The following is a 26,134-nucleotide window of genomic DNA, read 5'->3' as shown; positions in this document are numbered from 1 at the left end:
ACGTTGTGAGCTATTGGAATTAAAGTTGTGAGCTACGGCATGAATTAGTGTGCTCTAGGGCCATTTTTCCTGAGCTAAGACAAAAATGTGTGAGATGGAGGCTAAAAATCTGTGAGCTAGCTCACATTAACTCAGTTTAGAGGGAACACTGAGGGCTACCTGCTTATAGCAATGGCTCTTTTCTTTGTGCATGGGTATTGTTTTTTCTAATCAATAACGCAAAGAACCAACAGGCAGTCATGTAAGAGCACTTCAAAGGTTCAGGCAATTATAAGGAGAAAGAACACACTTTGTGACTAAAGCCAGGAAGAAATGTCCACACTGTAGGGTCACCAAGTGCCCACTGGGGGCAGGAGATTTACTGCAAGCACCCAGCAGCTGGCAGGAGATAGATCTTTTAAAAGTGGAAATAATGTCATGCCTCCCTAGGAATTACCAGAAATTTAGTGGTAAAATCATAGAAGTTGTTGTGATTCCTAGAGAGGACTGACCTTTTTTTGGGGGGGGGGGGACCTGGAAGTAATCTCAGACCCATCTAGTAATCACAAAAAAAACTTCAGTGGCTGTACAGTAGAATTTCTGGAGATTACTGGAAAGGCAAGGCATCACTTTCAGGTTTCCTCAGAAGTGACATCACATCATTGCTGATGGCCACCCCCACCCCCATGTCCCCAGTCTCTTGCTGGCTGGGCCTGACAACCCTACCACACAGACTAGCAGGATTACCGTGGGAGAAGACAGAGACTTCGTACCAAAACCATAATGGAGTAACATTCAGTCCTTGCAAAAGAAAGTACTGTTTTAAAATGCCTTTTTTGCCCATTTCCCAATTGAAGCAAGGTGTAGAGTCTCGCACAGTTTAAATGCACAACTTTGCTACTTATACCTTCAGTAAAGATGCTGTTAGCTTTACCATTTGTATGCTTGTTGTATAGCTACCACTCTCTTGTAGGCAGGGGGATGATTAGTTTATATTAGGACACACTTAGTTTTGAAAAAGTAATCTGAAAAATCTTGAGTTAAATATCTCAAAACACTTCCAAATGTGCCATATCCTATTGGCTGTGCCCTAGCTCTTTGTAGGACACTGCTGCCCCGATTATGTGGATTAGCCTGTTATAGAACAATATTTGTAGGATTCTGGTTTAGGAAGGAGTTGTGGATGGGTTGAACTTGGTGGTCCTCTTGCAACTCATGGATTCTATTATTTTGCATTCAAAGGAAGTTGCTTTGAACTGAAATTTATTGTTGGGAGAGGGATTTTAGAGGAATCCTAGTTTAAAAGGGATTCTCACTTGAATCAGAAATTTGCTTTAATATGACACCTGAGTGATTATTACTTTAAATATTTTCATTTGCCCCTTTCTATTTTGGACCTAGCAACCCCATGGTGCAGAGTGGTAAAGCTGCAGTACCGCAGTCAAAGCTCTGCTCACGAGCTGAGTTTGAGCCTGGCTAGGGTTTCCAAGTCCAGTTCAAGAAATATCTGGGGACTTTGGGGGTGGTGATGCATACAAACAAGAACATCTGCTCCCCCCACAAATACAGGCAGTCATAAGACATGCTCCATCTTTGCATTGAAATAAGATGGAGCGTGTCTTATGACTGCCTGTATCTGAAGTGTTGGTATTGGATTAATATAAAGCTCGTCGAAGCTGGAGTGAAACGAGGATACAAGTATGGCCTTGTCGCTGGGTGTTATTGCCAAGCTGCATAGAATTCAAGAAATTTTCAAATGGAGCATGGGACTCTTTTAAGAATACTTACTTTGAGAAGCTTCCTCCCAATTTTCACACCTGAGGAAATTGCTGTGGTGGCATCATAAAAGACTGTGGAGTGCTGTGGGGGGAGCAGATGTTCTCGTTTGTATGCATCAATATTTGTGTGCTAGATATGAGAATATTTATTATTGATGGATAATGTATTTATTTGGTGAAATTATTTTGAGGCTTGTTAACGTGGAAGCTTGTGCCTTTTTTCCTGCCCCACTTGGGGATTGGCAATCCTAATCCCGGCAGAAGCTGGGTTCAGGTAGCGGGCTCAAGGTTTACTCAGCCTTCCATTCTTCCAAGGTCGATAAAATGAGTACCCAGCTTGCTGAGGTGGGTGGGGGAAGTGTAGATGATTGGGGAAGGCAATGGCAAGCCACCCTGTAAAAAAGTCTGCCATGAAAACATTGCAATGCAACATCACCCCAGAGTCAGAAACAACTGGCGCTTGCACAGGGGACTACCTTTTGGGGGGGGGGGACCTTATTCTAATCACAGATAAAGTTTATTCTCCTGTTACAGATACAGAAAAGGCTGGCTAGTAAAATGGTCTTTAAATGTCACTAACCTCTTTCTGGAGAGACCTGTTCTCTCATCCTCTAATCTCACATTTGCCATCTCCTGCTCCGCCTCCAGCCTCTCTGTCGGCCATCTCTGTTTTGATGCTGTCTGAGGCCTGCATTCCTGTCACAATGAGGTTTTGAAGGCAGATCTTGGGTCCTGAAGAGCCTTGGGTCACATAACTCAGTACTCCAGGGGAATAATCAGGCTTTAGAATTGGTAAACCAGGAGCCATGTTCAACTTTTTCATAAATATAGCTACACAAACATACACTACACAAGCATACATGAGAGAAAGAGTCCCTGAAACAAATACAATGTACTGGAAGTAGAAATACTTCAGGAGGGACTGCTCAAAATTATTGTAATTCAACCAAAAATCATTGGTTTAGATCCTGGCTCCTGAATGTAATCAAAGAAATTGAATGTAGAAGCAAGAAGAGAATTGCCCAGTTACTGCAAGCCCCAAATGAAACAATGTACAGGTCTGACTTTAAAAAGGCAACAGTCTTATGGTCTAACAAACTAACTAAAGATTAACCCAAAAAAATCCAATATAAATTTATCAGCAGCAACAGAGACTTCCCGTTCAAGGGAAGAATTCGCTAAATCTCCAGTCGTCTGCATCTGCTTTTCCCTCTTCAGCCAAGATAACTTCACTGCTGTTATTCTTTGCTCTTCGGCCACTTCCTCTCTCCAGATGAAAAGAACCAATCAGATTCCCCCCCATTGCCCATGACCAGCTGTCATTGCAAGCGAACATTCTGAGCTCCTCCCAAGCAAAAAGCGTTTGAAGCTTGCAATGTGAATTAGTTAAGGCTGCTAGGCTCTTTTTCTAGCAGGAGCTTCTCTGCATATTAGGCCACACCCCCTGATGTAGTCCATCCTCCTGGAGCTTACAGTAGGCCCTGTACTAAGAGCCTTCTAAGTACTTGGAGGATTGACTACATCAAGGGGGAGTGGCCTAATATGAAGAGGAGCTCCTGCTAGAAAAAGAGTCCTGTACTTGACAGCCAGGAATCAGGACACTTGAAACCCCATAAACAGTCTTAGGAGCAAACTCTTCATTGTGCATTTGGAGTTCCCATCCTGCTCCACTAGCTAGGCTTGTGAACCTCCAGATGGTGGCTGGAGGTCTCCTGGGATTACAACAGAGATCAATTCACCTAGAGAAAACGGGCACTTTGGAAGGTGGACACTATGGTATTATATCCTGCTGAGGTCGCTCCCTTCTCTAAACCCTGCCCTACCTGGGGTCCACCCCCAAGCCTCCAGGTATTCCCCAACCTAGACCTGGCAGCTTTATCACTGGCCCCTGCTTTCTCTTCCCTTGTTCAGATCCCGACCTTCCAGTCACTGCCTTTCTCTCACACGACTCTCCTGTTGCTACGTCTGCTTCTTCCTCCTTATAGCCTTCCCTATCACCTTCTCTTCCACCCAGCTGTCCCATCACCCCCCACTGCTACTTTCTCCTTCCTGTTTCCACTTTCTTCCTCCCCCTCCCAGACCTCCTGCCATTGTCTTCCACTGTGATAATGTTTGTTAAATGGCAGGTGACCCTTCAGTGTTGGGTTGCCAAGTCTGGGGGAGGACAATATATATACAACACAACCGTTATAGTGACAAATTACTATGTAATAAAGTGCATATACAAAATGCAAAATACAAAAACAATTCATGAAAAATATTCCAAAAAGGAGTCCCGAAGTGCAGGCTGCCGACTTTAAAAGTCCTGCTTCGATTGTCACTCTTCCAGCAAAGAGTGCTCTATTAAATTTCAACAAAGACGTCCCCGTTCAATGACGCTTACTGGTGCACTTCCCGATGCGTTCCTCACTGCTATTATTTTTAATAACGATATGGGAATAGGAAACGCTTAGGGCTCTTTAGCTTGGAGAAACGTCGACTGAGGGGTGACATGATAGAAGTTTACAAGATAATGCATGGGATGGAGAAAGTAGAGAAAGAAGTACTTTTCTTCCTTTCTCACAATACAAGAACTCGTGGGCATTCGATGAAATTGCTGAGCAGACAGGTTAAAACGGATAAAAGGAAGTACTTCTTCACCCAAAGGGTGATTAACATGTGGAATTCACTGCCACAGGAGGTGGTGGCGTCCACAAGCATAGCCACCTTCAAGAAGGGGTTAGATAAAAATATGGAGCAGAGGTCCATCAGTGGCTATTAGCCACAGTGTGTGTGTGTGTGTGTGTGTGTGTGTGTGTATATATATATATATATATATATATATATATATATATATATATATATTTGGCCGCTGTGTGACACAGAATGTTGGACTGGATGGGCCATTGGCCTGATCTAACATGGCTTCTCTTATGTTCTTATGTTCTTAATATGAATTCTCCAAGAAAGTTTTCAGCTCAGCATCATGCTTTATGGTGGCTCAAGGCCTATGGCGGCTCAAGTCTGGGGGAGGGGCAGGGAGCTCAGTGGGTATAATACCATTGAGTCCACCCTCCTAGGATTACCAGGCTCCAAGTGGTTGCTGGAGATCTCCTGGGATTAGAACCTTTTTCTAGGCTAGATCAATTCACCTGGAGCAAATGGTCGCTTTGGAAGATGGACTCTCTGGCATTACACTACATTGAAGTCCCTCCCCTCCCCAAACCCTGCCGTCCTCAGGCTCCACCCCCAAAACCTTTAGGTATTTCCCAAGCTGAAGCTTGCAATTCTATGAACCTTCCTGAGCAGCCATTTTGTTCAGGGGAACAAAACTCTGTCATCTAGAGAACAGTTGTAATTCCGGGAGATCTCCAGGCCTAACCTGAAGGTTGGCAGCCCTATTTCTGTGCAAGATTGCCTTTGTTTATCTTAAATTTGTAATGCCAGTGCAATTGTATTTGTCGCTTGAACAGACTGAAAGGGTTTTGTGACCTTTTGAGCAGAATTTATGATAACTTAATCTAATGAGTACAAGGGAATTTTATTAAAACTGAGAGTCTTGCACTAATGCTGGTGTTTGGAAATAGAGAAACGAGTGGTTTGCCATTGCCTGCCTCTGTGTAGCAATCTGAGTATTCCTTGATGATCTCCCATCCAAACACTATCAAGAGCCAACCCTGCTTAGCTTCTGGGATCTAATGAGATCAGGCTAGCCTGGGCTATCCAAATCAGGGCAATATTACTGGAAAAAACTGGAAAATAACGGACCAGCAGTTTTAGGTTTTTTCAAGTTTTTCATGCTTTTGATACTTTGTTTTATTCGGAAAACTGTATTAGCAGTCTCTTTCCTTATGATTTTCATTTACTAATGGACTATGAATTATGGCATGTTCCACCCTGCCCAAATTTCCTAGAAATATTATCCCTGCAGGCTGCTGGTCGAGCTCCCTGTCCTACATAACTCAGGGATTAATGGATTATTTTTGCTTGTTCGAAATGGATAAAGATCTGAACTTGGAGCTAGGCTACACTGTGCTTCGGCTGATTCACATGCTTGGCTTTACACATGACTTACGGTAAGTCTTCAACTAAGCCAGTGTGGTGTAGTGGTTAAGTGTGCAGACTCTTATATGGGAGAACCAGGTTTGATTTCCCACCCCTCCATTTGCACCTGCTGATGTGACCTTGGGTCAGCTACAAGTTCTATCAGAGTTGTTCTGCTCAAGAGCAGTTATAGGAGAGCTCTCTCAGCCCCACCTACCTCACAGGGTGTCTTGTGTGGGGAGAGGAAGGGAAAGGAGACTATAACCCACTCTGAGACTCCAAGGGTGCATTCACACTACACTAACTAGTGTGTTTAACATCCGGATTTTTACTGCGTAAGAATAGCAAAAATCCAGATGTAAAACGCATTAGTTAATGTAGTGTGAATGCACCCCAAATGAAGGGAGGAGTATAAATCCAACTCTTCTTCTTCACATTATAATTGTTACCTTTCTAGAGGATGTATTTACATTGACACCAGGTTACCTAGCCAGCATGGATGGATTGCAAGGCAGATTTCATATAATAATAATAATATCTTTTTTCATCATCCATGAAAAGTAAGAAAATCTTATCTGAACTAGAACAACCAAGCTGTATATACAGCTGACTTAAAATAGCATAGTAATATTTTGATCTCTTTTTCACTCTACTGTTTATCTCATTTTCCTCCTGAAATTAATTACAAGGCTCAAAGCTTCTGGGTGCATGTATGTTGGAATATGGATTGCGCCCTCACTTGTGTTAATTCAGTGAAGATCTAGTCAGAGGTTGGATCCAAACAACATTTTTTTTTCATTGCTATTTCTCTTGCTAAGCACAGCCCCCAGTTCCACATGGTTTTTTTGTGCATGCAGACACCATGATTCCAAACATAAACTTTTTGGTGGTCCCTAGGTGGGATCTGGGGATCCCTTGGAATTATAGCTCATCTCCAGACTACAGAGATCAGTTCTCCTGGAGAAAGTGGAAAGTGGAAGACTGCGGGGTGACATGATAGAGGTTTACAAGATTATGCATGGGATGGAGAAAGTAGAGAAAGAAGTACTTTTCTCCCTTTCTCACAATACAAGAACTCGTGGGCATTCGATGAAATTGCTGAGCAGATAGGTTAAAATGGATAAAAGGAAGTACTTCTTCACCCAAAGGGTGATTAACATGTGGAATTCACTGCTACAGGAGGTGGCGGCGGCTACAAGCATAGCCACCTTCAAGAGGGGGTTAGATAAAAATATGGAGCAGAGGTCCGTCAGTGGCTGTTAGCCACAGTGTGTGTGTGTGTGTATAATTTTTTGGGGCCACTGTGTGACACAGTGTTGGACTGGATGGGCCATTGGCCTGATCCAACATGGCTTCTCTTATGTTCTTATGTTCTTTGGAGGGTGGATTCTATTGCATTGTACCCCACTAAGGTCCCTGCCCTCCCCAGGCTCCACCCACAAATCTCTAGGAGTTTCCCCACCTGGATCTGGAAGCACTACTTCCCACCCCCTGCTGGTGGCCAGGGTGGGCCTGATAATTGTAGTGATCAAAGATGACTCTTTCCTCCCCTTTTCAGCAGTAGACAAACTGTAGAATATGTGTGGATCCCATGCATAATATAGGCCATGGGTGGCCAAACTTTCTTAATGTAAGAGCCACGCAGAATAAATGTCATATGTTTGAGAGCCGCAAGACATGAACGTCAGATGTTTGAGAGCCACAAGACAGGAAATAAGGAAGGATGGATGGGTGGATGGGTGGAAGGCAAGCAGGCAAATAGATGGGGGAGGGAGAAGTATAAAGAAAGCAACTTTAATTTTAAATGCATTCTCCAAGCCAAGCCAGCCAAGTGTCTCCAAGCTAGCTGACAGAGTGGTGGAGGCTTCAAGATCCACACAATATGAATGAAAGAGCCACATGTGGCTCCCAAGCCACAGTTTGGCCACCCCTGACATAGGCTTTGTACCAGTAGTACAACTGCAGTGATAATGAGAATCAAAAATGTAGTCTCAAAGAATAACAGAAGGAAGTGCAGGAACTTTTGAATCAAGTTATAAATCAAGTGGTACATAGACTGGGCTTATATTGCCTATAGCTGCTCAGGAAATGGATTTTGGAAACCTAGTAGAAGGCTCTGGAAACACCAACTCAGCAGCCAAAGAGGGAAAAAGTAGATTTGCTGTTAAAAAATTGTTAGGAAAAGGACTTTTTTAATATCATCATACAGATCTAGGTTTGATTTTTGTCCTGCATCCTTGATTTTTATCCTGCATCTTCAAAAATAAAGTCCAGGTAGCTTACAACTTAAGCAGCCCCATGGCGCAGAGTGGTAAAGCTGCAGTACTGCAGTCCTAAGCTCTGCTCACAACCTGAGTTCAATCCCGGCAGAAGCTGGGTTCAGGTAGCCTCTCAAGGTTGATTCGGCCTTCCATCCTTCTGAGGTCGGAAAAATGAGTACCCAGTTTGCTGGGGGAAAAGTGTAGATGACTGGGGAAGGCAATGGCAAACCACCCCGTAAAAAGTCTGCCGTGAAAACGTCATGATACGATGTCACCCCAGTGTCAAAAATGACTGGTGCTTGCACAGGGGACTACCTTTACCTTTTTAGCTTACAACCAGGTAGGGTTGCCAAGTCCAATTCAAGAAATAACTGAGGACTTTGGGGGTGGAGCCAGGAGCAAGGGTGTGACAAGGATAAATGAACTCCAAAGGGAGTGCTGGCCATCACATTTAAAGGGACTGCACTTCTTTTAAATGACTTCCCTGCATTGGAAATAATGAAGGATAGGGGCACCTTCTTTGGGGGCTCATAAAATTGGACCCCCTGGTCAAAACTTTTTGAAACTTGGAGGGTATTTTGGGGAGAGGCACGGGATGCTATGGTGAAAATTTGATGCCTCTATTTCAAACAACAGCTCTCCCCCGCCCGAGCCTCAGATTTGCGTGGATCAATTCTCCATTATACCCCACCACGGGTGGGAGGGGTGAATAAAATATTATCAATAAAAATATTTATTTGTAATAAAGCATTTATATTTAGAACACTGTGTGTAGTTCAGATTTCTGCATCTGACAGAAGAGATTTTAGGGTTGGAGAGGGTACAGAAAAGGGAAATATTGGGATTGGTACAGTTTGGCATTACATGAACAGGTCTTCAAGGAACTATCGTTTCACTCACTGGTATATTTCCTCCAGCTTCTCTCTTTTCCTGCTATGTCTTCTTTCCCCTCCCTCCCCTCCTTCAGTAGTCACAACAGAAGGAAGGTGGTGAGGGATCTGGAGACCAAGTCTTGCAAGGAAAGGCTGAAGGACCTTGGTATGTTTAGCCTGGAGAGGAGATGACTGAGAGGTGATATGATCACCATCTTCAAGTACTTGAAGGACTGTCATATAGAAGATGGCGCAGAGTGGTGTTCTGTTGCCCCAGAAGGTCAGACCAGAACCAATGGGTTCAAATTAAATCAGAAGAGTTTTCAACTAAGCATTAGGAAGAACTTCCTGACAGACCAGTTCCTCAATGGAACAGGCTTCCTCAGGAGATAGTGGGCTCTCCTTTGGAGGTTTTTAAGCAGAGGCTAGATGGCCATCTGGCAGCAATGCTGATTCTGTGAACTGAGGCAAATCATGATCACAGGCTTCAAATCACAAATCAAATCACAGGCTTCCATAGGTGGTGGTGGGCTCTCCTTCCTTGGAGGTTTTTAAACAGAGTCTGGATGGCCATCTGACAGCAATGAAGATCGTGTGAATTTAGGGAGAGGTATTTGTGAGTTTCCTGCATTATGCAGAGGGTTGGACTAGATGACCCTGGAGGTCCCTTCCAGCTCTATGATTCTATGAGAAGGAAGGCAGGAAGGGCTGCATTAGTGCTGTTTTCTACTTTGGGGTCAGTCAGCAATTTATCTCCAGGCCAGTTTTGCCTGGGATCCTGGAGAGGGTTTGTTTATTTGTTTGTTGTTGCTGTTTTTGCTATCTTCTGGGCTTGGAGCAGGGGTCACTGGGGGTGTGAGGGGAGGTATTTGTGAGTTTCCTGCATTGTGTAGGGGGTTGGATTTGATGACCAACTCTATGAGTCTACGAGCAAATTAGTTACATACTCTGTGGCAAACCATAGGCTGTAGGCCAAGTGTGAAGCACCTGTGCAGTCTCCTAAACAAGCACTAACTAAGCCCAACCCTGCTTAGCTTCTGAGTTCTGTTGAGTGTATTTAGGGTAGTAGGGTCTCAGAAGCAAACTATTAGGTTGCCATTATAACTGAACCAGCAATGGCTGTTTTGTGCTTGCCCTGCAATGTAGGATTGTAAACCATTATCTCCAGTTTACAGTCCTGGTTTGCCATATAAAAGGTCTGGTAAGCCAGTTTGGTGTGTGGACTCTTACCTGGGAGAACCAAGGTTGATTCCCTATTCTTCCACTTGCAGCTGTTGGAATGGCCTCGGGTTAGCCATAGCTCTTGCAGAGCTGTCCTTGAAAGGGCAGCTTCTGTGAGAGCTCTCTCAGCCCCACCTACTTCACAGGGTGTCTGTTGTGGGGGAGGAAGGTAAAGGAGATTGTGACCACTAGGGTTGCCAAGTCCAATTCAAAAATATCTGGGGACTTTGGGGGTGGAACCAGAAGACTTTAGGGGTGGAGCCAGGAGACATTGGGGGTGGAGCCATAAGCAAAGTTGTGACAAGTACAATTGAACTCCAAAGGAAGCTCTGGCCATCACATTTAAAGGAACTGTACACCTTTTAAATGCCTTCCCTACATTAGAAATAATGAAGGATAGGGGCACCTTCTTTTGGGGCTCATAGAATTGAACCCCCTGGTCCAATCTTTTTGAAACTTAAGAGAACATTTTGAGAAGAGTCATCAGATGCTATGCTGAAAATTTGGTACCTCTATCTCAAAAAACAGCCCCTCCAGAGCCTCAGATACCCCTAGATCAATTCTCCATTATACTCTATTAGAATCGATCTCCATAAGTAATAATGAAGTGCCCAGCAGACATTTCCCTCCCCCTCCCCGCCCCTGTTTCTGATGACTCTGAAGCGGGGGAGGGCCTGCTTACAACTGGGGATTGGCATCTCTACTCACGAGTTGCTGAACTTCCAACTTCTTCAAAGTAACACAGAGCAACCAAAGGTTCAAGTTTGCCTTTCCTATGCAAATGACCTCTGAAAAGATTGTGCAACCAACGGAGGGTCAGGGCTGCTTTCACAGCCACTGGGAGCAGCCATGTTGTTCTGCCCCCACCCCCATTCAGCCTTAAAGACACAGACACACCATCCCAAGAGAAGCCTTTCCAAGTGGAGTCTGAAGCCTTTGGAGGTGGAAAGGCACATGGTGGCTGTGGAGGCGGGGCTTCCCCCAGCCAACTGACTGGGAGTGGGAAGGAGCCTGGGAAAGCGGGAGAACCTCGCTAGAACCTCGGGACTGGCAAGCCTAGTGACTGCTCTGAGACTCAGAGTGAAGGGCAGGGTATAAATCCAATATCTCCTCCTCCTGCAAGCAATGAAAATGACCAAAATGACTAAGTAGACCATTTATACTGCAAAGGAAAGGAAGTATTTATTCACATAGAGTAATGAATTGCCGTGTGATGCTCAGTAAAACAGACTGTTGAGGGATGGATTAGACAAATTCATGCCAAACGAGTTTTTCAATGTCTTTTTATATATGATCAGTGTAATTTGTATGTACTTCATTACAAGATGTTGGGAACAAACTGTAGGACAAAGCTATCATAATCCTCTGCTTGTTACCTTTTCTGGGGGCCATTCTTAGAGACAGCTTGCTGGATTAGGCAATTCTTACATTCTTATACTCTCCATTAACTTTCTATTGAGCCATGACAAACTTTTGAAAGCCCTTAATTAGGATCATGAGGTAGAGTCACTGTCTGTAATTGTGTGTGGTTCTCTAAAGATTATATCAAGGTTCTGTAGATGCATTATTAGTGCAATTCTAAGTAGAATTACTCCCTACTAAATCAATAGGATGAGAAAAGTGTAACTCTGTTTAGAATTGCAATCTGTTTATGGCTGCAATCCTAAAAACACTTTTCTTGAAGTAAGCCTCACTTTAAAAAGGGAGTGGGATTTCTGAATATGCTCGAGAATGACATTACCAACAGAGTGCAATAGATCTTCCATAGTCAATTGAATGTTACAGATTTTACAAATTTAAGCTGTGTTAACTCTTAGCATTGGTGTTTTTTAGCAGACAGGTGGAATGCAAATTTAATCATATACATTGATTTTATTCCAACTGTTGTGCCCTCTGTTCTCCACTTCTTAGGTGATCTTCAGCTAATCATGTTAGAGTTTTTGTTCCGTGTTTCTTTTCCAGTTGAACTTGGATAGGAAGCACTGTTATTTTTACTTAGGATAACATTTCACTGACATTTCTTTGCAAAGAGGTCATCATTTTGGAATACGTATAAAACTGGAATCTCATATTAGGTCTGCTATGTTTTCTAAAGAGCCCCTTGAACTCTTTTTTGTTTCTGTCACCTCTTTTGTACTCTAGTTTCTGTAAAAATTCAGGAAGTCCAGAAGGTTAGTGGCTAATCATTATATATAGACTATTGGCTAATAGTGCAATGACTAGTTTAAACTGTGTGAGATGGTAGCTTTAAGAAGTTTAATCGATTGGTTAGGAAGATTAATCTTTAACTGATTTAAAAAAGTAGTTCATTAAATAATTTAAATGTGAGTTAAGGGTATACACAGGGCTTTTTTGAGCAGGTACGCACAGGAACACAGTGGCTTGGTGTCAGAGGGTGTGGCCTAACATGCAAATGAGTTCCTGCTGGGCCTTTTCTACAAAAACCCACGTGAAACAATTGTGCTATCAGGGGTGTTGCCTAATATGCAAATGAGTTCCTGCTGTGCATTTTCTGCCAAAAAAGCCCTGGGTATACATATATCTTTTTAGCTACTTCGAGCCTGGTATATTATTATAAAATGAAATGAAAAAAGGAAATGTTTTAAATAGCCTTTCTGCATTGTAAATTGCCTGCATGTCCTTAAGTATCTCATAAAAGAATCTATGACTGCAATCACACACACTAAATAATGCACTTTCAGTCCATTAAATAATGCACTTTCAATCCATTTTCAGTGCACTTCCCAACTGGATTTTACTGTGTGAACTGGCAAAATCCAGTTGGAAAGTGAATTGAAAATGGATGGATGTGTAATCATAGCCTATGTGTACTTCTGCTGATATACAGATTTATTTAATCACAATTAAAGATAGTAAGCATACTTCAAAAATGTTGGCTATAATCCTGGCAAACCAAGCATTTGCTATTTCAATTAGACTTTCAAGAATCATTCCAAAAATATATCCTCCAAAACTATCACTATCTGTATTTATCTGTATTTTGTTCTTATTATCATATTTCCTTTGTTTTTAAACTGTTGTTAGAGAGCACTTATGTGCTAGAAATCAGCACTCATCATGCCTATATAATACCCTCTGAAGCAAATTTACACCTTTCTAAATCCACTGTTGAAGAACCCCATGTCGCAGAGTGTTAAAGCTGCAGTACTGCAGTCCTAAAATCTGCTCATGACCTGAGTTTGATCCCCCGCGGTAGCTGGGTTTCAGGTAGCCGGCTCGAGGTTGACTCAGCCTTCCACCCTTCCGAGATCGGTAAAATGAGTACCCAGCTTGCTGGGGGGAAAGTGTAGATGACTGGGGAAGGCAATGGCAAACCACCCCATAAAAAGTCTGCCGTGAAAACGTTGTGAAGCAGTGTCACCCCAGAGTCGGAAACGATTGGTTGCTGTGAGGGGAATGGGAGGTAGCCATAGATCAAAAGGCGCCCGCACAGCAACTGGTGGGGAATGGATCACTTGAGCCAGCTTAAGCAGCAGAAGCCTGGGGGCAGAGCAACTGCCAGAGTGAGGAAACAGATGTGGGGAGAGAGCAAGACAGAGAGAGAGACAGAGAAGGGGGGAAAGGATGAATGCAAGCAACTGAAGGAATCAGCAAGTGGCAAATGTTCATATATTCACACTTGGTCAATGAGCTGCCAGTTGTCTTCCTCTGATTTAGATCCCTCTTGGATCTGCTCTTAGAAGAGCTGAGCTTTGGAACTATCCCAGAAGTGATGAGCATTAGAGGGTTTCAAGCCAGTAGCATCTCTGTTTCTTTATTCCCAGGCAGGTGGGGACATGTGGATGGGTGGGCAAGAAGAAGGGGCTAGTAGTAGGCAGGGGTGGAATTCCAGCAGGAGATTCTTTGCATATTAGGCCACACCCCCTGATGTAACCAATCCTCCAAGAGCTTATAAAACTTTCTTTTGTAAGCTCTTGGAGGGTTGGCTACATAAGGGGGTGTGGCCTAATATGCAAAGGAGCTCCTGCTAGAATTCCACCCCTAGTAGTAGGCATAGGGGCCCCTGGACAGTCTCTGCCCAGAGCCCCCCTCCCCAAAGTGGCACTTTTCCTGCTATGATCATCTCCGTCTTCAAACTGTTGCTTAACTCCACTGTTGGAATTATTTTGCCTTCTAGGAAAGTGTTCCCTTGTAGATTTCCTTTGAAACAATTCCTGAAAATCCCACATCACGTCAGCTGGTTTACCATCTCTTCACCATTTTCGTTGCACTTCAGTAGCTCTACATACTCTTCATTGGAAATACATAAGCATCATGTGAAGTTAACATGGCCTACTTACTAAAAAACAACAACAAAATGTACTAAATATAAGTCAAACAAAACCCAGAGAGAAGATGCAAATTTGTATAACTAACCACCAAAAGAAATAAATTATGAAGCTGATTCTTGAGCTGTATACTATTTTGGATTATTGTGTTTTTTTAAAGCATGTTTATTAAGCAAAACTAACAATGGCTGACCTGTCAATTTCTGGTGCTGCACAAATACCTCAAAGTAGTTGAGCAGAAATCTTATGGAATAAACTGCTGAATTATTGGACTGTGTAATTCCTTGACTCGTGGTCCTAACAGAGGGTGGGGGGGGCAATAACAATGAAGAATATTGATCTATTTAAAAATAATGATGAGAAGCTATGGCGTAAAATGGATGAAGATATGTTAAAATGGAACAAACTTAATTTGTCATTGCTGGGTAGAATAGCTGCAATTAAAATGAATATTCTACCAAGAATAATGTATTTGTTTCAAACTATTCCCATTGTGAAAGAAAGTAAATAATTTGATAAAAGGCGAAGAAAAATTTCAGAATTTGTGTGGGCTGGGAAGAAACCAAGGATCAAAATGAAAATTTTGACAGATGCAAAAGAGAGAGGTGAATTTCAACTACCGAATTTAAAATTATATCAGGAAGCTGTTTGTTTAGTGTGGATAAAAGAATGGATAACGCTGTTAAACAAAAAACTCTTAGTGCTGGAAGGTCACGGAAATAAATTTGGCTGGCACGCGTATTTGTATTATGGAAAAAAGAAGATGGACGGTTTTTTCTCTCACCATTATATAAGAAATAATTTGCTAAATACATGGATGAAATACAAGAAATATGGGGATGAGAGAAAACCGTTATGGATAGTGCCAGCTGAAGTAATAAAAATAACAGCTGAGATAGGTGAAGAAAAGTGGTTGTCATATAGTCAATTATTAAAAATACAAAGTGGCAAAATAGAACTGAAAACTGCTGAAGAGTTGAATAATAAATATGATTGGTTCCAAATGCAACAAATAAAGAGTTTGGTGGATAATGATATCAAAACTGAAGGAATAAGAAAAGAACAAACAGAAATGGAAAAAGTTCTGCTTGGAGATAATGAAAAATTAATTTCAAAAATATATAAATTACTGTTAAAATGGTCTACGGAGGATGAAGTAGTGAAATCTCAAATGGGCAATTAATGTAAATAAAGAAATACAGATGGAAACTTGGGAACACTTGTGGAAGAATTCTATGAAGCTTTCGACGTGTCATAGTATTAAAGAAAACTGTTTCAAAATGATGTATAGATGGTATATGACTCCTAAAAGTTGGTAAAGATTAACAATAAGATGCCAGATAGATGTTGGAAATGTAAAAAACATGAAGGTTCTTTCTGCCATATGTGGTGGACTTGTGAAAGGGCAAAAAAGTATTGGCAGATGATTCAGCAAGAAATTTCTAAGATCTTGGGATATGAATTTAAGAAAGTTGCAGAGACTTTTCTGTTGGGATTACAAATGGAAAAATTTCCAAAAGAAGATAGAACTGTAATTTGGTACTTGCTTTCAGCTGCTAGGACATTATATGCGCAGTTGTGGAAGCAAAAAAAAATACCAGAGAAATGGGATTGGATTATAAAAGTTATGACATGGAGTGAAATGGACAAATTAACAAGAATATTAAGAGACTATGATTTAGAAGTTTTTAAGACGGAGTGGAAAAAGTTTAGAAGATATGTAGAAAAAGAGTGGAAAATAAAAGGGCATTGGACAATTTTTGATAATGATTAAGTTTTAGAAAGAAGAAGAATATAAGTTTTTGTTTTAATAGTTAAGGGAACCTTTAAATATTAGCATTTTAAGTAAATAACACCGGCGGGGGTCAAGTAATGGGGGGAGGGGTGGGTAGAAAGTAATATATGGGGTAGATAAAAGAAGTTATTAAGATGTAAGAAATAGATTTGTTACCATATGTTACCAATAAAATTGTTTTAACCACAAAGAGGGTGGTGGGGGCGGGAGGGGGAGAGAATCAATAAAGCACTTGACTTGCTTTAAATTCTCTGTTTGTGCATTTTGTACATGCACACAAACATAAAACAAACAAACAGGTCTGTTTTATTTTAAAACTGTAATTTCCCGTTAATGAATGATACTCTAGGAAAATTTAGGTATGTAGAATTTTGTTATCATTTGAAAACATGCACTTTCCCCATCCTTTTACAGAATGTTTGCTTCTCCCCCCACCCACCCATGTGAAAGGTCAAGGGAAAACCTGTATAACAGCTTGGGGGGATTTCTTTTGAGCAGGGGTGGGGAACCTCCATCCCCAGGGCCGTATGTGGCCCTCGAGGTCACTTGGTGTGGTCCTCGGGGATTGCTGGGCTGAACCAAGCCATGTGGCAGCCTCCTTGGGGCCTGGCTGACCAGCGAGGATCATGGGGCCAAGCTGCGCTGTGCAGCAGGGATCACTGTGCTCAGGCAGGGATCACCGGTAGGCTTCCCAACCCTCCCGCTCTGGCAGGAGTCCCCTGGGTTTGCAGCCTCATCTCCCGGTCTTCAAGAAGTGGGAAGCGGGGGGTGGGGGGTGGAGGGGGGGGGAGAACATACCTGTAGGCTTCATTATAGAGCTCCTGAGCCGTTTGTAAAATGTCTGCCGCTTTAAGGCTGGGCAGGGAGCAGGAAGGGCTTGGGAGAACAGCCCCACCCTTTCTTTTGCTTTCACTTTCACAGCAAGAGTTCTCCGGATTGTGTGTGTGTGTGTGTGTGTGAGGGAGGGGGCAGGGGATTCCCTGGTTTGGAGGCCCTCCCCCCTTTTAGAAAGCGTGGGGGGGAGGGAAATGTCTACTGGGCATTCTATTATTCCCTATGGAGAACGATTCCCATAGGGAATAATAGGGAATTCATCCGTTGGTATTGGGGGCTCTGGGGGGGCTATTTTTTGAGGTAGAGGCACCAAATTTTTAGTATAACATCTAGTGCCTCTCCCCAAAATACCCCCCAAGTTTCAAAACGATCGGACCAGAGGGTCTAATTCTATGAGCCCCAAAAGATGGTGCCCCTATACTTCATTATTTCCTATGGAAGAAAGGAATTTTAAAAGGTGTGCTGTCCCTTTAAATGTGATGGCCAGAACTCCCTTGGAGTTCAATTATGCTTGTCACATCCTTGTTCTTGGCTCCACCCCCAATGTCTCCTGGCTCCACCCCCAAAGTCCCCAGATTTTTCTTTAATTGGACTTGGCAACCCTAATCACCGGGCCCAGATGTACTATGTCGCAGCCTCCCTGAGTCCTGACTGGCCGGCCAGAATTACTGCAGGGCCTGGAAAATAATCAGTTTGCACTTGATTATCCCAGGTGATTATCAGTTTGCACTTGATTATCCCAGATGGTGTGACCTAATATGCTAATATTAGGGGATGGGGATCTAATAGGGTACTGAGTTCCTGCTGGGCATTTTCTACAAAAAAACCCTATGCATTTGTCTAGGGCGGCAGGCTGTGTATGTGTGCGCATGCCAGATTAGGCTCTCTCCACATGACTTCAAATAGAAAAACAATTATTTGCATTAATTTTGCTGGCCTGAATCATTCTCCCTCGGTGGCGCGCTGTTTTTTAAGTTGATAATTTTTTATGGCTTGTGAATTATGTTATAAATATCCATATGGCCCTTGGCAGAAAAAAGATTCCCCCACCCCTGCTTTTGAGGCTTTGTTCTGTTGAAGGGCTCAGAAATGATTTGGAAACATGAAACCCTTGCTCCAGATGCAGTCACTGCACATCTGAACCTGTGGTGGTGCTTCTTCTGAGAGCCAGTTTGATGTAGTGGTTAAGTGTGTGACTCTTATCTGGGAGAACCAGGTTTGATTCCCCACTTTTCCACTTGCACCTGCTGGAATGGCCTTGGGTCAGCCATAGCTCTGGCAGAGGTTGTCCTTGAAAGGGCAGCTGCTGTGAGAGTCCTCTCAGCCCCACCCATCTCACAGGGTGTCGGGGCAGAAGAAAAAGGAGATTGTGAGCCGCTCTGAGATTCGGAGTGGAGGGCGGGATATAAATCCAGTATCTTCTTCTTGTGTTATTATCAAGCACCCTGGATCCTTGCTGAAATATAGCAGAACAAGATGTACCATGTGTGTTACAGTGTCTGCTTTGGAGTTTGAAACTTTGGGGGCAATTTGATGAGTAACAATACAAGCTGATTCACACATTTATGTATGCTACTTGAGCATCATTTTGTCACCCACATTTGATGATAGATGAGAAATGTCATGTCATTGCATGGTGCTGTAATTGGGAATGGACCGACATGTGTGTGTGAATATACTTTAAGAATGGAATGGTGTTTGACTTATCTGTGTGCAAACATCAGATGAAAGTTATCTAACCAAGTTTGAAAGAAAGAAAGAGAGAGAGATGCTTTATCATGAGTAGGACCATTGGCCTATCAAGGTCTGCATTATGTCTTGTTTTGACTGGCAACTGTCCTCCAAGGTGAAGTCTTTCACTCCTGGTTCTTTTATAACTGGAGATGCCAGGGCTTGAACCTGGGACCTTCTGCATGCAAAGCAAATTCTCTATCTTTGAGCCACAACCTCATCTTTCAGTATGCTCCTACTTATCCATTGCCATGATTTTGAAATGAAGCACTGTAGATTAAAAGGTGCCGTTTCTGTCATGCTGCAGTTCTAGGGGTGCAGTCTTGTACCCACCAACCGTACATGTGTCCAGAAACTTCAAATAATCCTGGCACATCAAGGAGCCTATTAAAGGGAACTGAGCACAGGGGTTCATGTCCTCAGCCATGAAAGCCCAAAGAGTTTTCTCTGCGTTGCCCAATCCTGCTTTTCAAAGTTTTTGTGCAGAGATGTTCTGGAAGGCAAATTGCAGGAGCCGGGGTGGGGTGAGGGGAGGAAGCAAGGATGAATGTGGGATCCAGCATCTGTACCTGCACTTCCAGCACACAAACTGTTTCTATGTAGAAAAATGCATCCCCTGCATTCAGTGAAAGTTGTCTCCATATCAGTGCCATTTTGGATACTGTCCAAGGCACCAACTTGATGGTAGTCAAATACGCCACACACTCACAAAGCATCTTCTGTTCAGTGCTATCCGATGAGGCACAGCTATCACACATGGGAACTGAGTCAGCCCAGGGGGCAGGAACCCACCGTGTGACAACAGAAGAAAAGTTTCGCTTAATGCAATTTCATCTGCGCAAGAGCTCCTGAAAGATCGAGTGCTGATTTTTTCGTTTCTTATCAGCGCTGACATGTGCAAAAATCAAAAGTCCATTTGATGCTCATTAGAATCTGATTGGGAAGTACAAATATGCTTTCATTAAAAGTCATTATCCAGGCAGGGGGCTGAAAGATAACCTTGCGCTGTACCTTGCACAAGTGGCAATACTACAGTCAGTTTAACATAGTGCAAGAAATAGTTGTGCATGCAAACCCTTGCACAAGTGGAAACACTTTATGGGATCCAACGTAAAAATGTTACAGCTTGTGAAAGTAAGCTGACATGAGCTTAGGGTTGCCAATCCCCAGTTGGGGGCAGGGGATCCCCTAGGCTCTCCCCCCACTTCAGGGTCATCATAAAGTGGGGGGAAATGTCCACCGGCAGTCTATTATTCCCTATGGAGACTAATTCCCATAGGGTATATGGAGAATTGATCCATGGGTATCTGGAGCTCAGGGGGCTGTTTTTTGAGGTAGAGGCACCAGATTTTCAGCATAACATCCAGTGCCTCTCAAAACACCCTCCAAGTTTCAAAAAGATTGGAACAGAGGGTCCAGTTCTATGATCCCCAAAAGAATGTCCCTATCCTCCAGTGTTTCCAGTGAAGGGAAGGCATTTAAAAGGAGCACAATCTCTTTCAATGTGATGGCCAGAACTCCCTTTGGAGTTCAACTGTGCTTGCCACAACCTTGCTCCTGGCTCAAACTCCCAAAGTCCCCAGATATTTCCTGAGTTGGACCTGGCAACCCTATATGAGCTGATATGGCATGACGGTCAAGGAAAGTGCCATGTAGGGTTCTCAAGGCAAGAGACCAACAGGAGTGGTTTGCCATTGCCTGCGTTGGTTGTAATTCCAGGAGATGGATCCTGTGACCTTGGACTTTCTTGATAGTCTCCCATCCATGCACTTACCAGGCCCAACCCTGCTTAGCTTCCAAGAGCTACTGAGATCAGGCCATCCAGGTCAACGATGAAGTACTGGTAAGAAAATGTCTCTAGAGAGTTGCAGCTCTAATCTTTTGCTTCAGTCCTCCTGTGAGAGGCAATACTGGTGAGAAACATAAGTGACTTCCATGCCTGGTTGTTACACAATCACTTTACAGCGGTTCCTGCTTGGAGGAAAACAGGAGCAAATGCAATAGAGACGTGACCTCAAGAGCATTCCAAGTTGATGTACACGACCACCCTGCTTGCGGCAGCTATGCCGATGTCAAGTTCTGCTCACAAATCTGGTGTCTCACTCACCAGGAGAAGGGAACTACTACAGACAGACAAAGGAAAACATCCATGCTATGTAGCAGGACAGGTCATGAGCGTGGTGACCTTTGGCGATTGACTATTCAAGTGAAAACAAAAAGTACCACAAGCAAATGCTGGCTTATGTGAGAGTCTCTCCTCAGGGACAAGGCCTGAATGAATTTAGGGTGTATCTGTACCACAGTCAAATTGTTTTGTTTCCTCTTTCCAGACTTGACTTGCAGGTTGGTAAGAAATTAGGGATTTCTAAATGTTTAGCTCTTGCACAAAAATACAATGCTAGGGATTCTTTGGCAGAACCCTTGGCCACTGTATAACTCATTTGTTACTAATGTAGGTGTAAGGCTGCCTTGTTCTAATTATTGCAATAAGTTGCTCATTGTTCTTTCTTTACAGGTATCATCCTTGGATTTGCCCTCCGGTCGTACCACCTGAGCTACCGAGAAGTGAAGTACTTTTCCTTCCCTGGAGAACTTTTAATGAGAATGCTACAGATGTTGGTCTTGCCTCTCATAGTGTCCAGCTTAGTGACAGGTACACATGTCAACTTCTCCTTTCAGGATTTTGTTAGTGCTGCTGTTATTAAAGCTCTGTATTCTTTTATATATATATACATGTGCCAATAAGAGTTTACAACCAGTGTTCCCTCTAAGCTGAGTTAGTGTGAGCTAGGTTACCTCACAGTTTTTTTAACCTCTGACTCACACATTTTTGTTTTACCTCAGGAAAAATGGCCCCAGAGCAAACTAATTTATGCAGTAGCTCGCAACTTTGATGCCAGTAGCTCACAAAGTAGAATTTTTGCTCACAAGACTCCACAGCTTAGAGGGAGCATTGATAATGACAAAAATTGTACAAGAGTAAATGCTCCACACTTTATGTATACACAAGGTAACAGTGACATTTTTGGCCTGATTGCTGTTGCCATTTTATGAGCAACTACAGAAGAAACCACAGATAGTGGGTTTATGGAGAAGACAATGGGTTGAATCCTGTGATTCCCTTCCATTGTCAGGGGTTTCCAACCTTTCTGAGCCTGTGGATACTTTTGGAATTCTGATACAGCATGACTGGCCCAGCCACAAAATGGCTGCTGCAAAATGGGTGCTGCAAGAGGCGGAACCAGCCACACAGTGGTTGCTGCAGCTTACCTTCACTCATACAGTGAAGATCCTTGAGCTTTGGTGGCAGCTGCTGCCAAAAAAACATTTTTGAAATCTGCACAGCCAATCAAATGACCAATGGCCAATTAGAAGCCTTGGTGGGCAAAAACTCCCCCTGTCCCCTTCCCTTTCGAAAAATAATTGGTGGGCGCCAGGAAAGGTGGCAGCAGATGCCATGGCACCCTCTGGTATCACATGGGAGACCCCTGCATTAAGTCATTGTTTGATACAGAAGGACTTTAAGCAGCAGCTGGCAGTCTTGAAGCAGTGACTGGACAAACAGTTGTCATGGATGTTCAGTCTAGGCTGATCCTGCATTGAGCAGGGGGTTGGACTAGATGGCCAGAATGGCCTCTTTCAAGTCTGTGATTCTATGATTCTATGACTTTTTCTCATAAAGACCTCATGTGGTGACAAAAAAAATTCTCTGGTACCTAGTAGATTGCCCACTCCTGTGCCCAGGTGGCATGGTTATATAAAGTGTCTTTTATAAACATAGATTGATGTGTCTTCTGTGGCCCCTTGAAAACTGTTTGGAGAATGAGTGAGTGAGTGAGTGAGTGAGTACATGGTGGCTAAATTTGCCAGTTTGAGCACATTTCTCCTTTGTAAAAAACCTATCTACATTGGCTGCTTGTGCGTTTCCAGGCACAGGGTGTGTTCACATGCGCCTTTAGCTCTGTCTTACCCATGGTTCCCGTTCAGATTTTATTAGCACATCCAGACAACCACATCTGTCCCTCGAATACAATTCATTAGCATCCCAACTTGCCCCGGTTTGATGTCGGTGTTATTAGACACTGGAGATAGTCCAGTCCTTTTCTGCAGAAGCGGCACACATTGGGGTTTTTCCTGTTTGGACAGCTCTTGTGGAATCACCATATGATTGCTCAGCAGCTGAATGAGACGACTTTGAATCTGCTTGATTGGTTGTGCACATGCTCCAAAAAAAGAGTGTGATAGCATTCAATATGTCTGATCATTCAGCAACAGGATGCTATCGGGATGAGTTGCATTCTTAGATGCTCGTCTGATCAGCCCTGCATCAAATCAATATTCAGCGGTTCAAATTGGAGCGCTGCACGCCCACTTTTAATGTGACATGTGATCGCACCCACAGAGGCATTTCTGGATGTCTGCTTGGTTTACCAGACCCCAAGAGCCCTGTGGTACAGAGTGGTAAAGCTGCAGTACTGCAGTCCTAAGCTCTGCTCATGACCTGAGTTCAATCCTGGCAGAAACTGGGTTCAGGTAGCCACCTCCAGGTTGACTCAGCCTTCCATCCTTCCGAGGTCAGTAAAATGAGTACCCAGCTTGCTGGGAGGAAAGTGTAGATGACTGGGGAAGGCAATGGCAAACCACCCTGTAAAAAGCCGTGAAAACATTGTGAAAGCAACATCACTCCAGAGTCAGAAACGACTGGTGCTTGCACAGGGGACTACCTTTACCTTTTTAAGAGATATGTGAGGTACCTTCACTATTTTAATTTTGGTGCCAAGTCAAGACCTTTATGTTCTCCAGGGTTTCCAGCATAGATTGATGTTTCTGCCACTGCATTTTGGCTGATTATATATCCATTTCTCTTCATGTTCTGCTTTCCTTTTTTCTGTCCCCCCCCTCCCCCGGTGTTTTTGCTTGATATTTTGCTTGTGCTGCTTTAGAGGCTTTTCAAAGTAGAAAACTGCCTTGAAAATGCTTACAAGAGCAATCCTGAGCAGATCTACTCAAAATCCTACTGAAGTCTACTCAGTGGGGCTTACTGCCATAAAACTGCTCTTGCGTTGCAAATAACTAACCAATGAATAGCAATAGAAAAAGCCCAGCAGAATCTTATTTGCATATTAGGCCACACCCCCTGATGCCAAGCCAGCCAGAACTGCATTCCTGCTCAAAAAAAGCCCTAGTAGTAACTGAGTTGGGTTGCGGTTTATGAGAACCACAGTAGGAGACATCAGAGGTCAGGGCTTGTGGATTTCATTAATCCTCTCCTACCTTTCACCTGTTCATAATCCAAGGGCTGGTTTTAATAATATCAGAGGCCAAATTTTGAACTTGGTTTCCTTGCTGCAGAGCTTCAAAATTATCTCAGAATAGCTAGACATCCTTGGGAGAGAGCCAAACTTTCATTGATGATTCAAGAAGCTCACATTCAGCATTCCAACCAAGCATTCCTAAAAGGCAAAACCTGAGATGGGTTTTCCCTTGGACAGCACTTGAAGCAACAATTTTTTTCTTTGGAAGTTTAAATTAGCAAAACCTTCGCTTTGAGGTTTTTTTATTCTAGTAAATTTTGGTAAATTTATTTTTTTATTTTGGTAAATTTCCCCCCCTTTCTTGGTGGACGATAAAGAGGAGAAATCAGTTTAATTGCTTTCCAGACTTACCTCAGCCCACCTTCATACATATTCTAATAGGTCCAGACCAGGAGTGTTAAACGCATTTGTTAAGAGGGCCGGATCTGATACAAATGGGACTTTGTGGGGCCAGGCCATGTGTGTCATAAAATGTAATGTGAGGTAGCATAGATATAAACTTTATAAAGGCTACAGACAAACACAATTAAAGATATTATGTTTTAAATTAAAATACAAACATGCTTAAAATTCTTGCAATATTTTGTTTAAAATGGAAAGGTGGAGGAATAGGGGGATTTGGCTATGCAATTTTAAAAATAAAACATCAAGAAAAAACACAAGGATTACAGCAGGAACTAAAAATATAAAATGCTCTGAGCCTGGGAAAACAATGAAATGGCATTGCAAGTTTCTCCCCCTCCCCTTCCTGGTCTATTCAGACTGGCAGTAGCTCTGCAGTATAATATCCAGATTAGAAGGCTCACTAGGTCAGGTCCATGGAGCAGAGACAAGCTGGCTCAAAGCATCAACCTTTTATTTGCAAGGACACAACTCCAGGAAGCCTGAGCTTCAGCTGTCTATATAGGAACACTGAAAGTGAAACTGATCTCCTCTCCATTGAAACACATTGCAGCACAGACAAAGCTGCAAGGAAAACATGGAATGGGTCTTCCATCAAGGTCCCTGAACTCTTATCTATCTGGGCACAGAGACCTTAATGGAAAAATCCATTTCTTGTTCTCCCCACAGCTTTGATGGAGAGTCTGTTCCACATTTTCCTTGCAGCTTTGTCTGTGCTGCAGCCTGCAAAGATAAGGCAGAAAAGACAAGGAACTGAAAGATCAGGGAACTTCATCCTCAGAGCTTCAAACAGTGAGCACAGGAGAGGAGGAGGAAGGAAAAAAGAGCCCCAGGGGCCCTATTAAAGCCCTTGGCAGGCTGATTCTGACCCATAGGTTTGTAGGTTTATAGGCTTGTTAAATTTATACCCTGCCCTCCCCAACGAGGCAGGGGTTTGGTATGGACATTTGACACCCCTTGGGTGGTCAAGCTCCCCCCCCCTCCACTTCAAGCAGGGAACAGAAACTTGGAGGTATTAAATACTAGAGAAAACTCAGGAAGGAACTTCAGGAACATCTTCAGAATCTCCAAGAAAAACTTCTCTGATCTGGTCTGACCTGTAACTTCCTAAGCTAAAGAGCCTGTCCTATATTTTAACATCTGATACAGCATATATAGAGAGAAGGGCAGAGGAATTGCATTTTACCCATTTGTTTTGAATACCTTGCTCAGTCTGGTGCTGTGCTAAAAATATACTGGTGAACATTTTCTTTTTAATAAATTATAACTTTTGATGCTGGGAGTGGTTCTCTGTACCATATAGACCTCCACCACTTTCTGGAACATGCTATTTTAAAATGAACGCTGGGCAAGTAGCTATTCCTCCAAGGGCACACAAGGCAGTAAATGGACCCCATGGTGCCCAGGAACTGGGGCAGCGGGAGACACAGAGGCAAGGACTTGGAAGGGAAGCTGGGAGTCCTGACCCTCCCAGTGGGCAATTCTTTACAAAGGTCAACTGGTGGCAGTGGTTACCCAAGAGAAAAAGAAGAGTGTCTCAAGGTGTTGGGAAAACCTTGGAGGGCAGGGTAGAACAAGGCCTGCAGGCCAGAGCAGACCCATTCTGCCACACAGCAATAATTAAACTAGGGGAT

At 43.2% G+C, this 26,134-nt stretch overlaps 1 protein-coding gene across 1 annotated transcript in view; it reads left to right on the top strand.

The window, feature by feature from the left end:
* The window catches only part of SLC1A3 (solute carrier family 1 member 3), a 70,897-nt gene that overhangs the window by 4,076 nt on the left and 40,687 nt on the right, over positions 1-26,134 (top strand). The window contains exon 2 of the mRNA XM_060236074.1: positions 21,299-21,436. Coding sequence (XP_060092057.1) covers positions 21,299-21,436 — 138 coding nt within the window. The remainder of the gene's footprint in view (positions 1-21,298; positions 21,437-26,134) is intronic.

Source organism: Heteronotia binoei, chromosome 4, assembly GCF_032191835.1.
Source record: "Heteronotia binoei isolate CCM8104 ecotype False Entrance Well chromosome 4, APGP_CSIRO_Hbin_v1, whole genome shotgun sequence".
Lineage (NCBI taxonomy): Eukaryota > Metazoa > Chordata > Lepidosauria > Squamata > Gekkonidae > Heteronotia > Heteronotia binoei.
The sequence above is the reverse complement of the archived record's forward strand: the minus strand, read 5'-3'. Positions and strand labels throughout refer to the sequence as shown.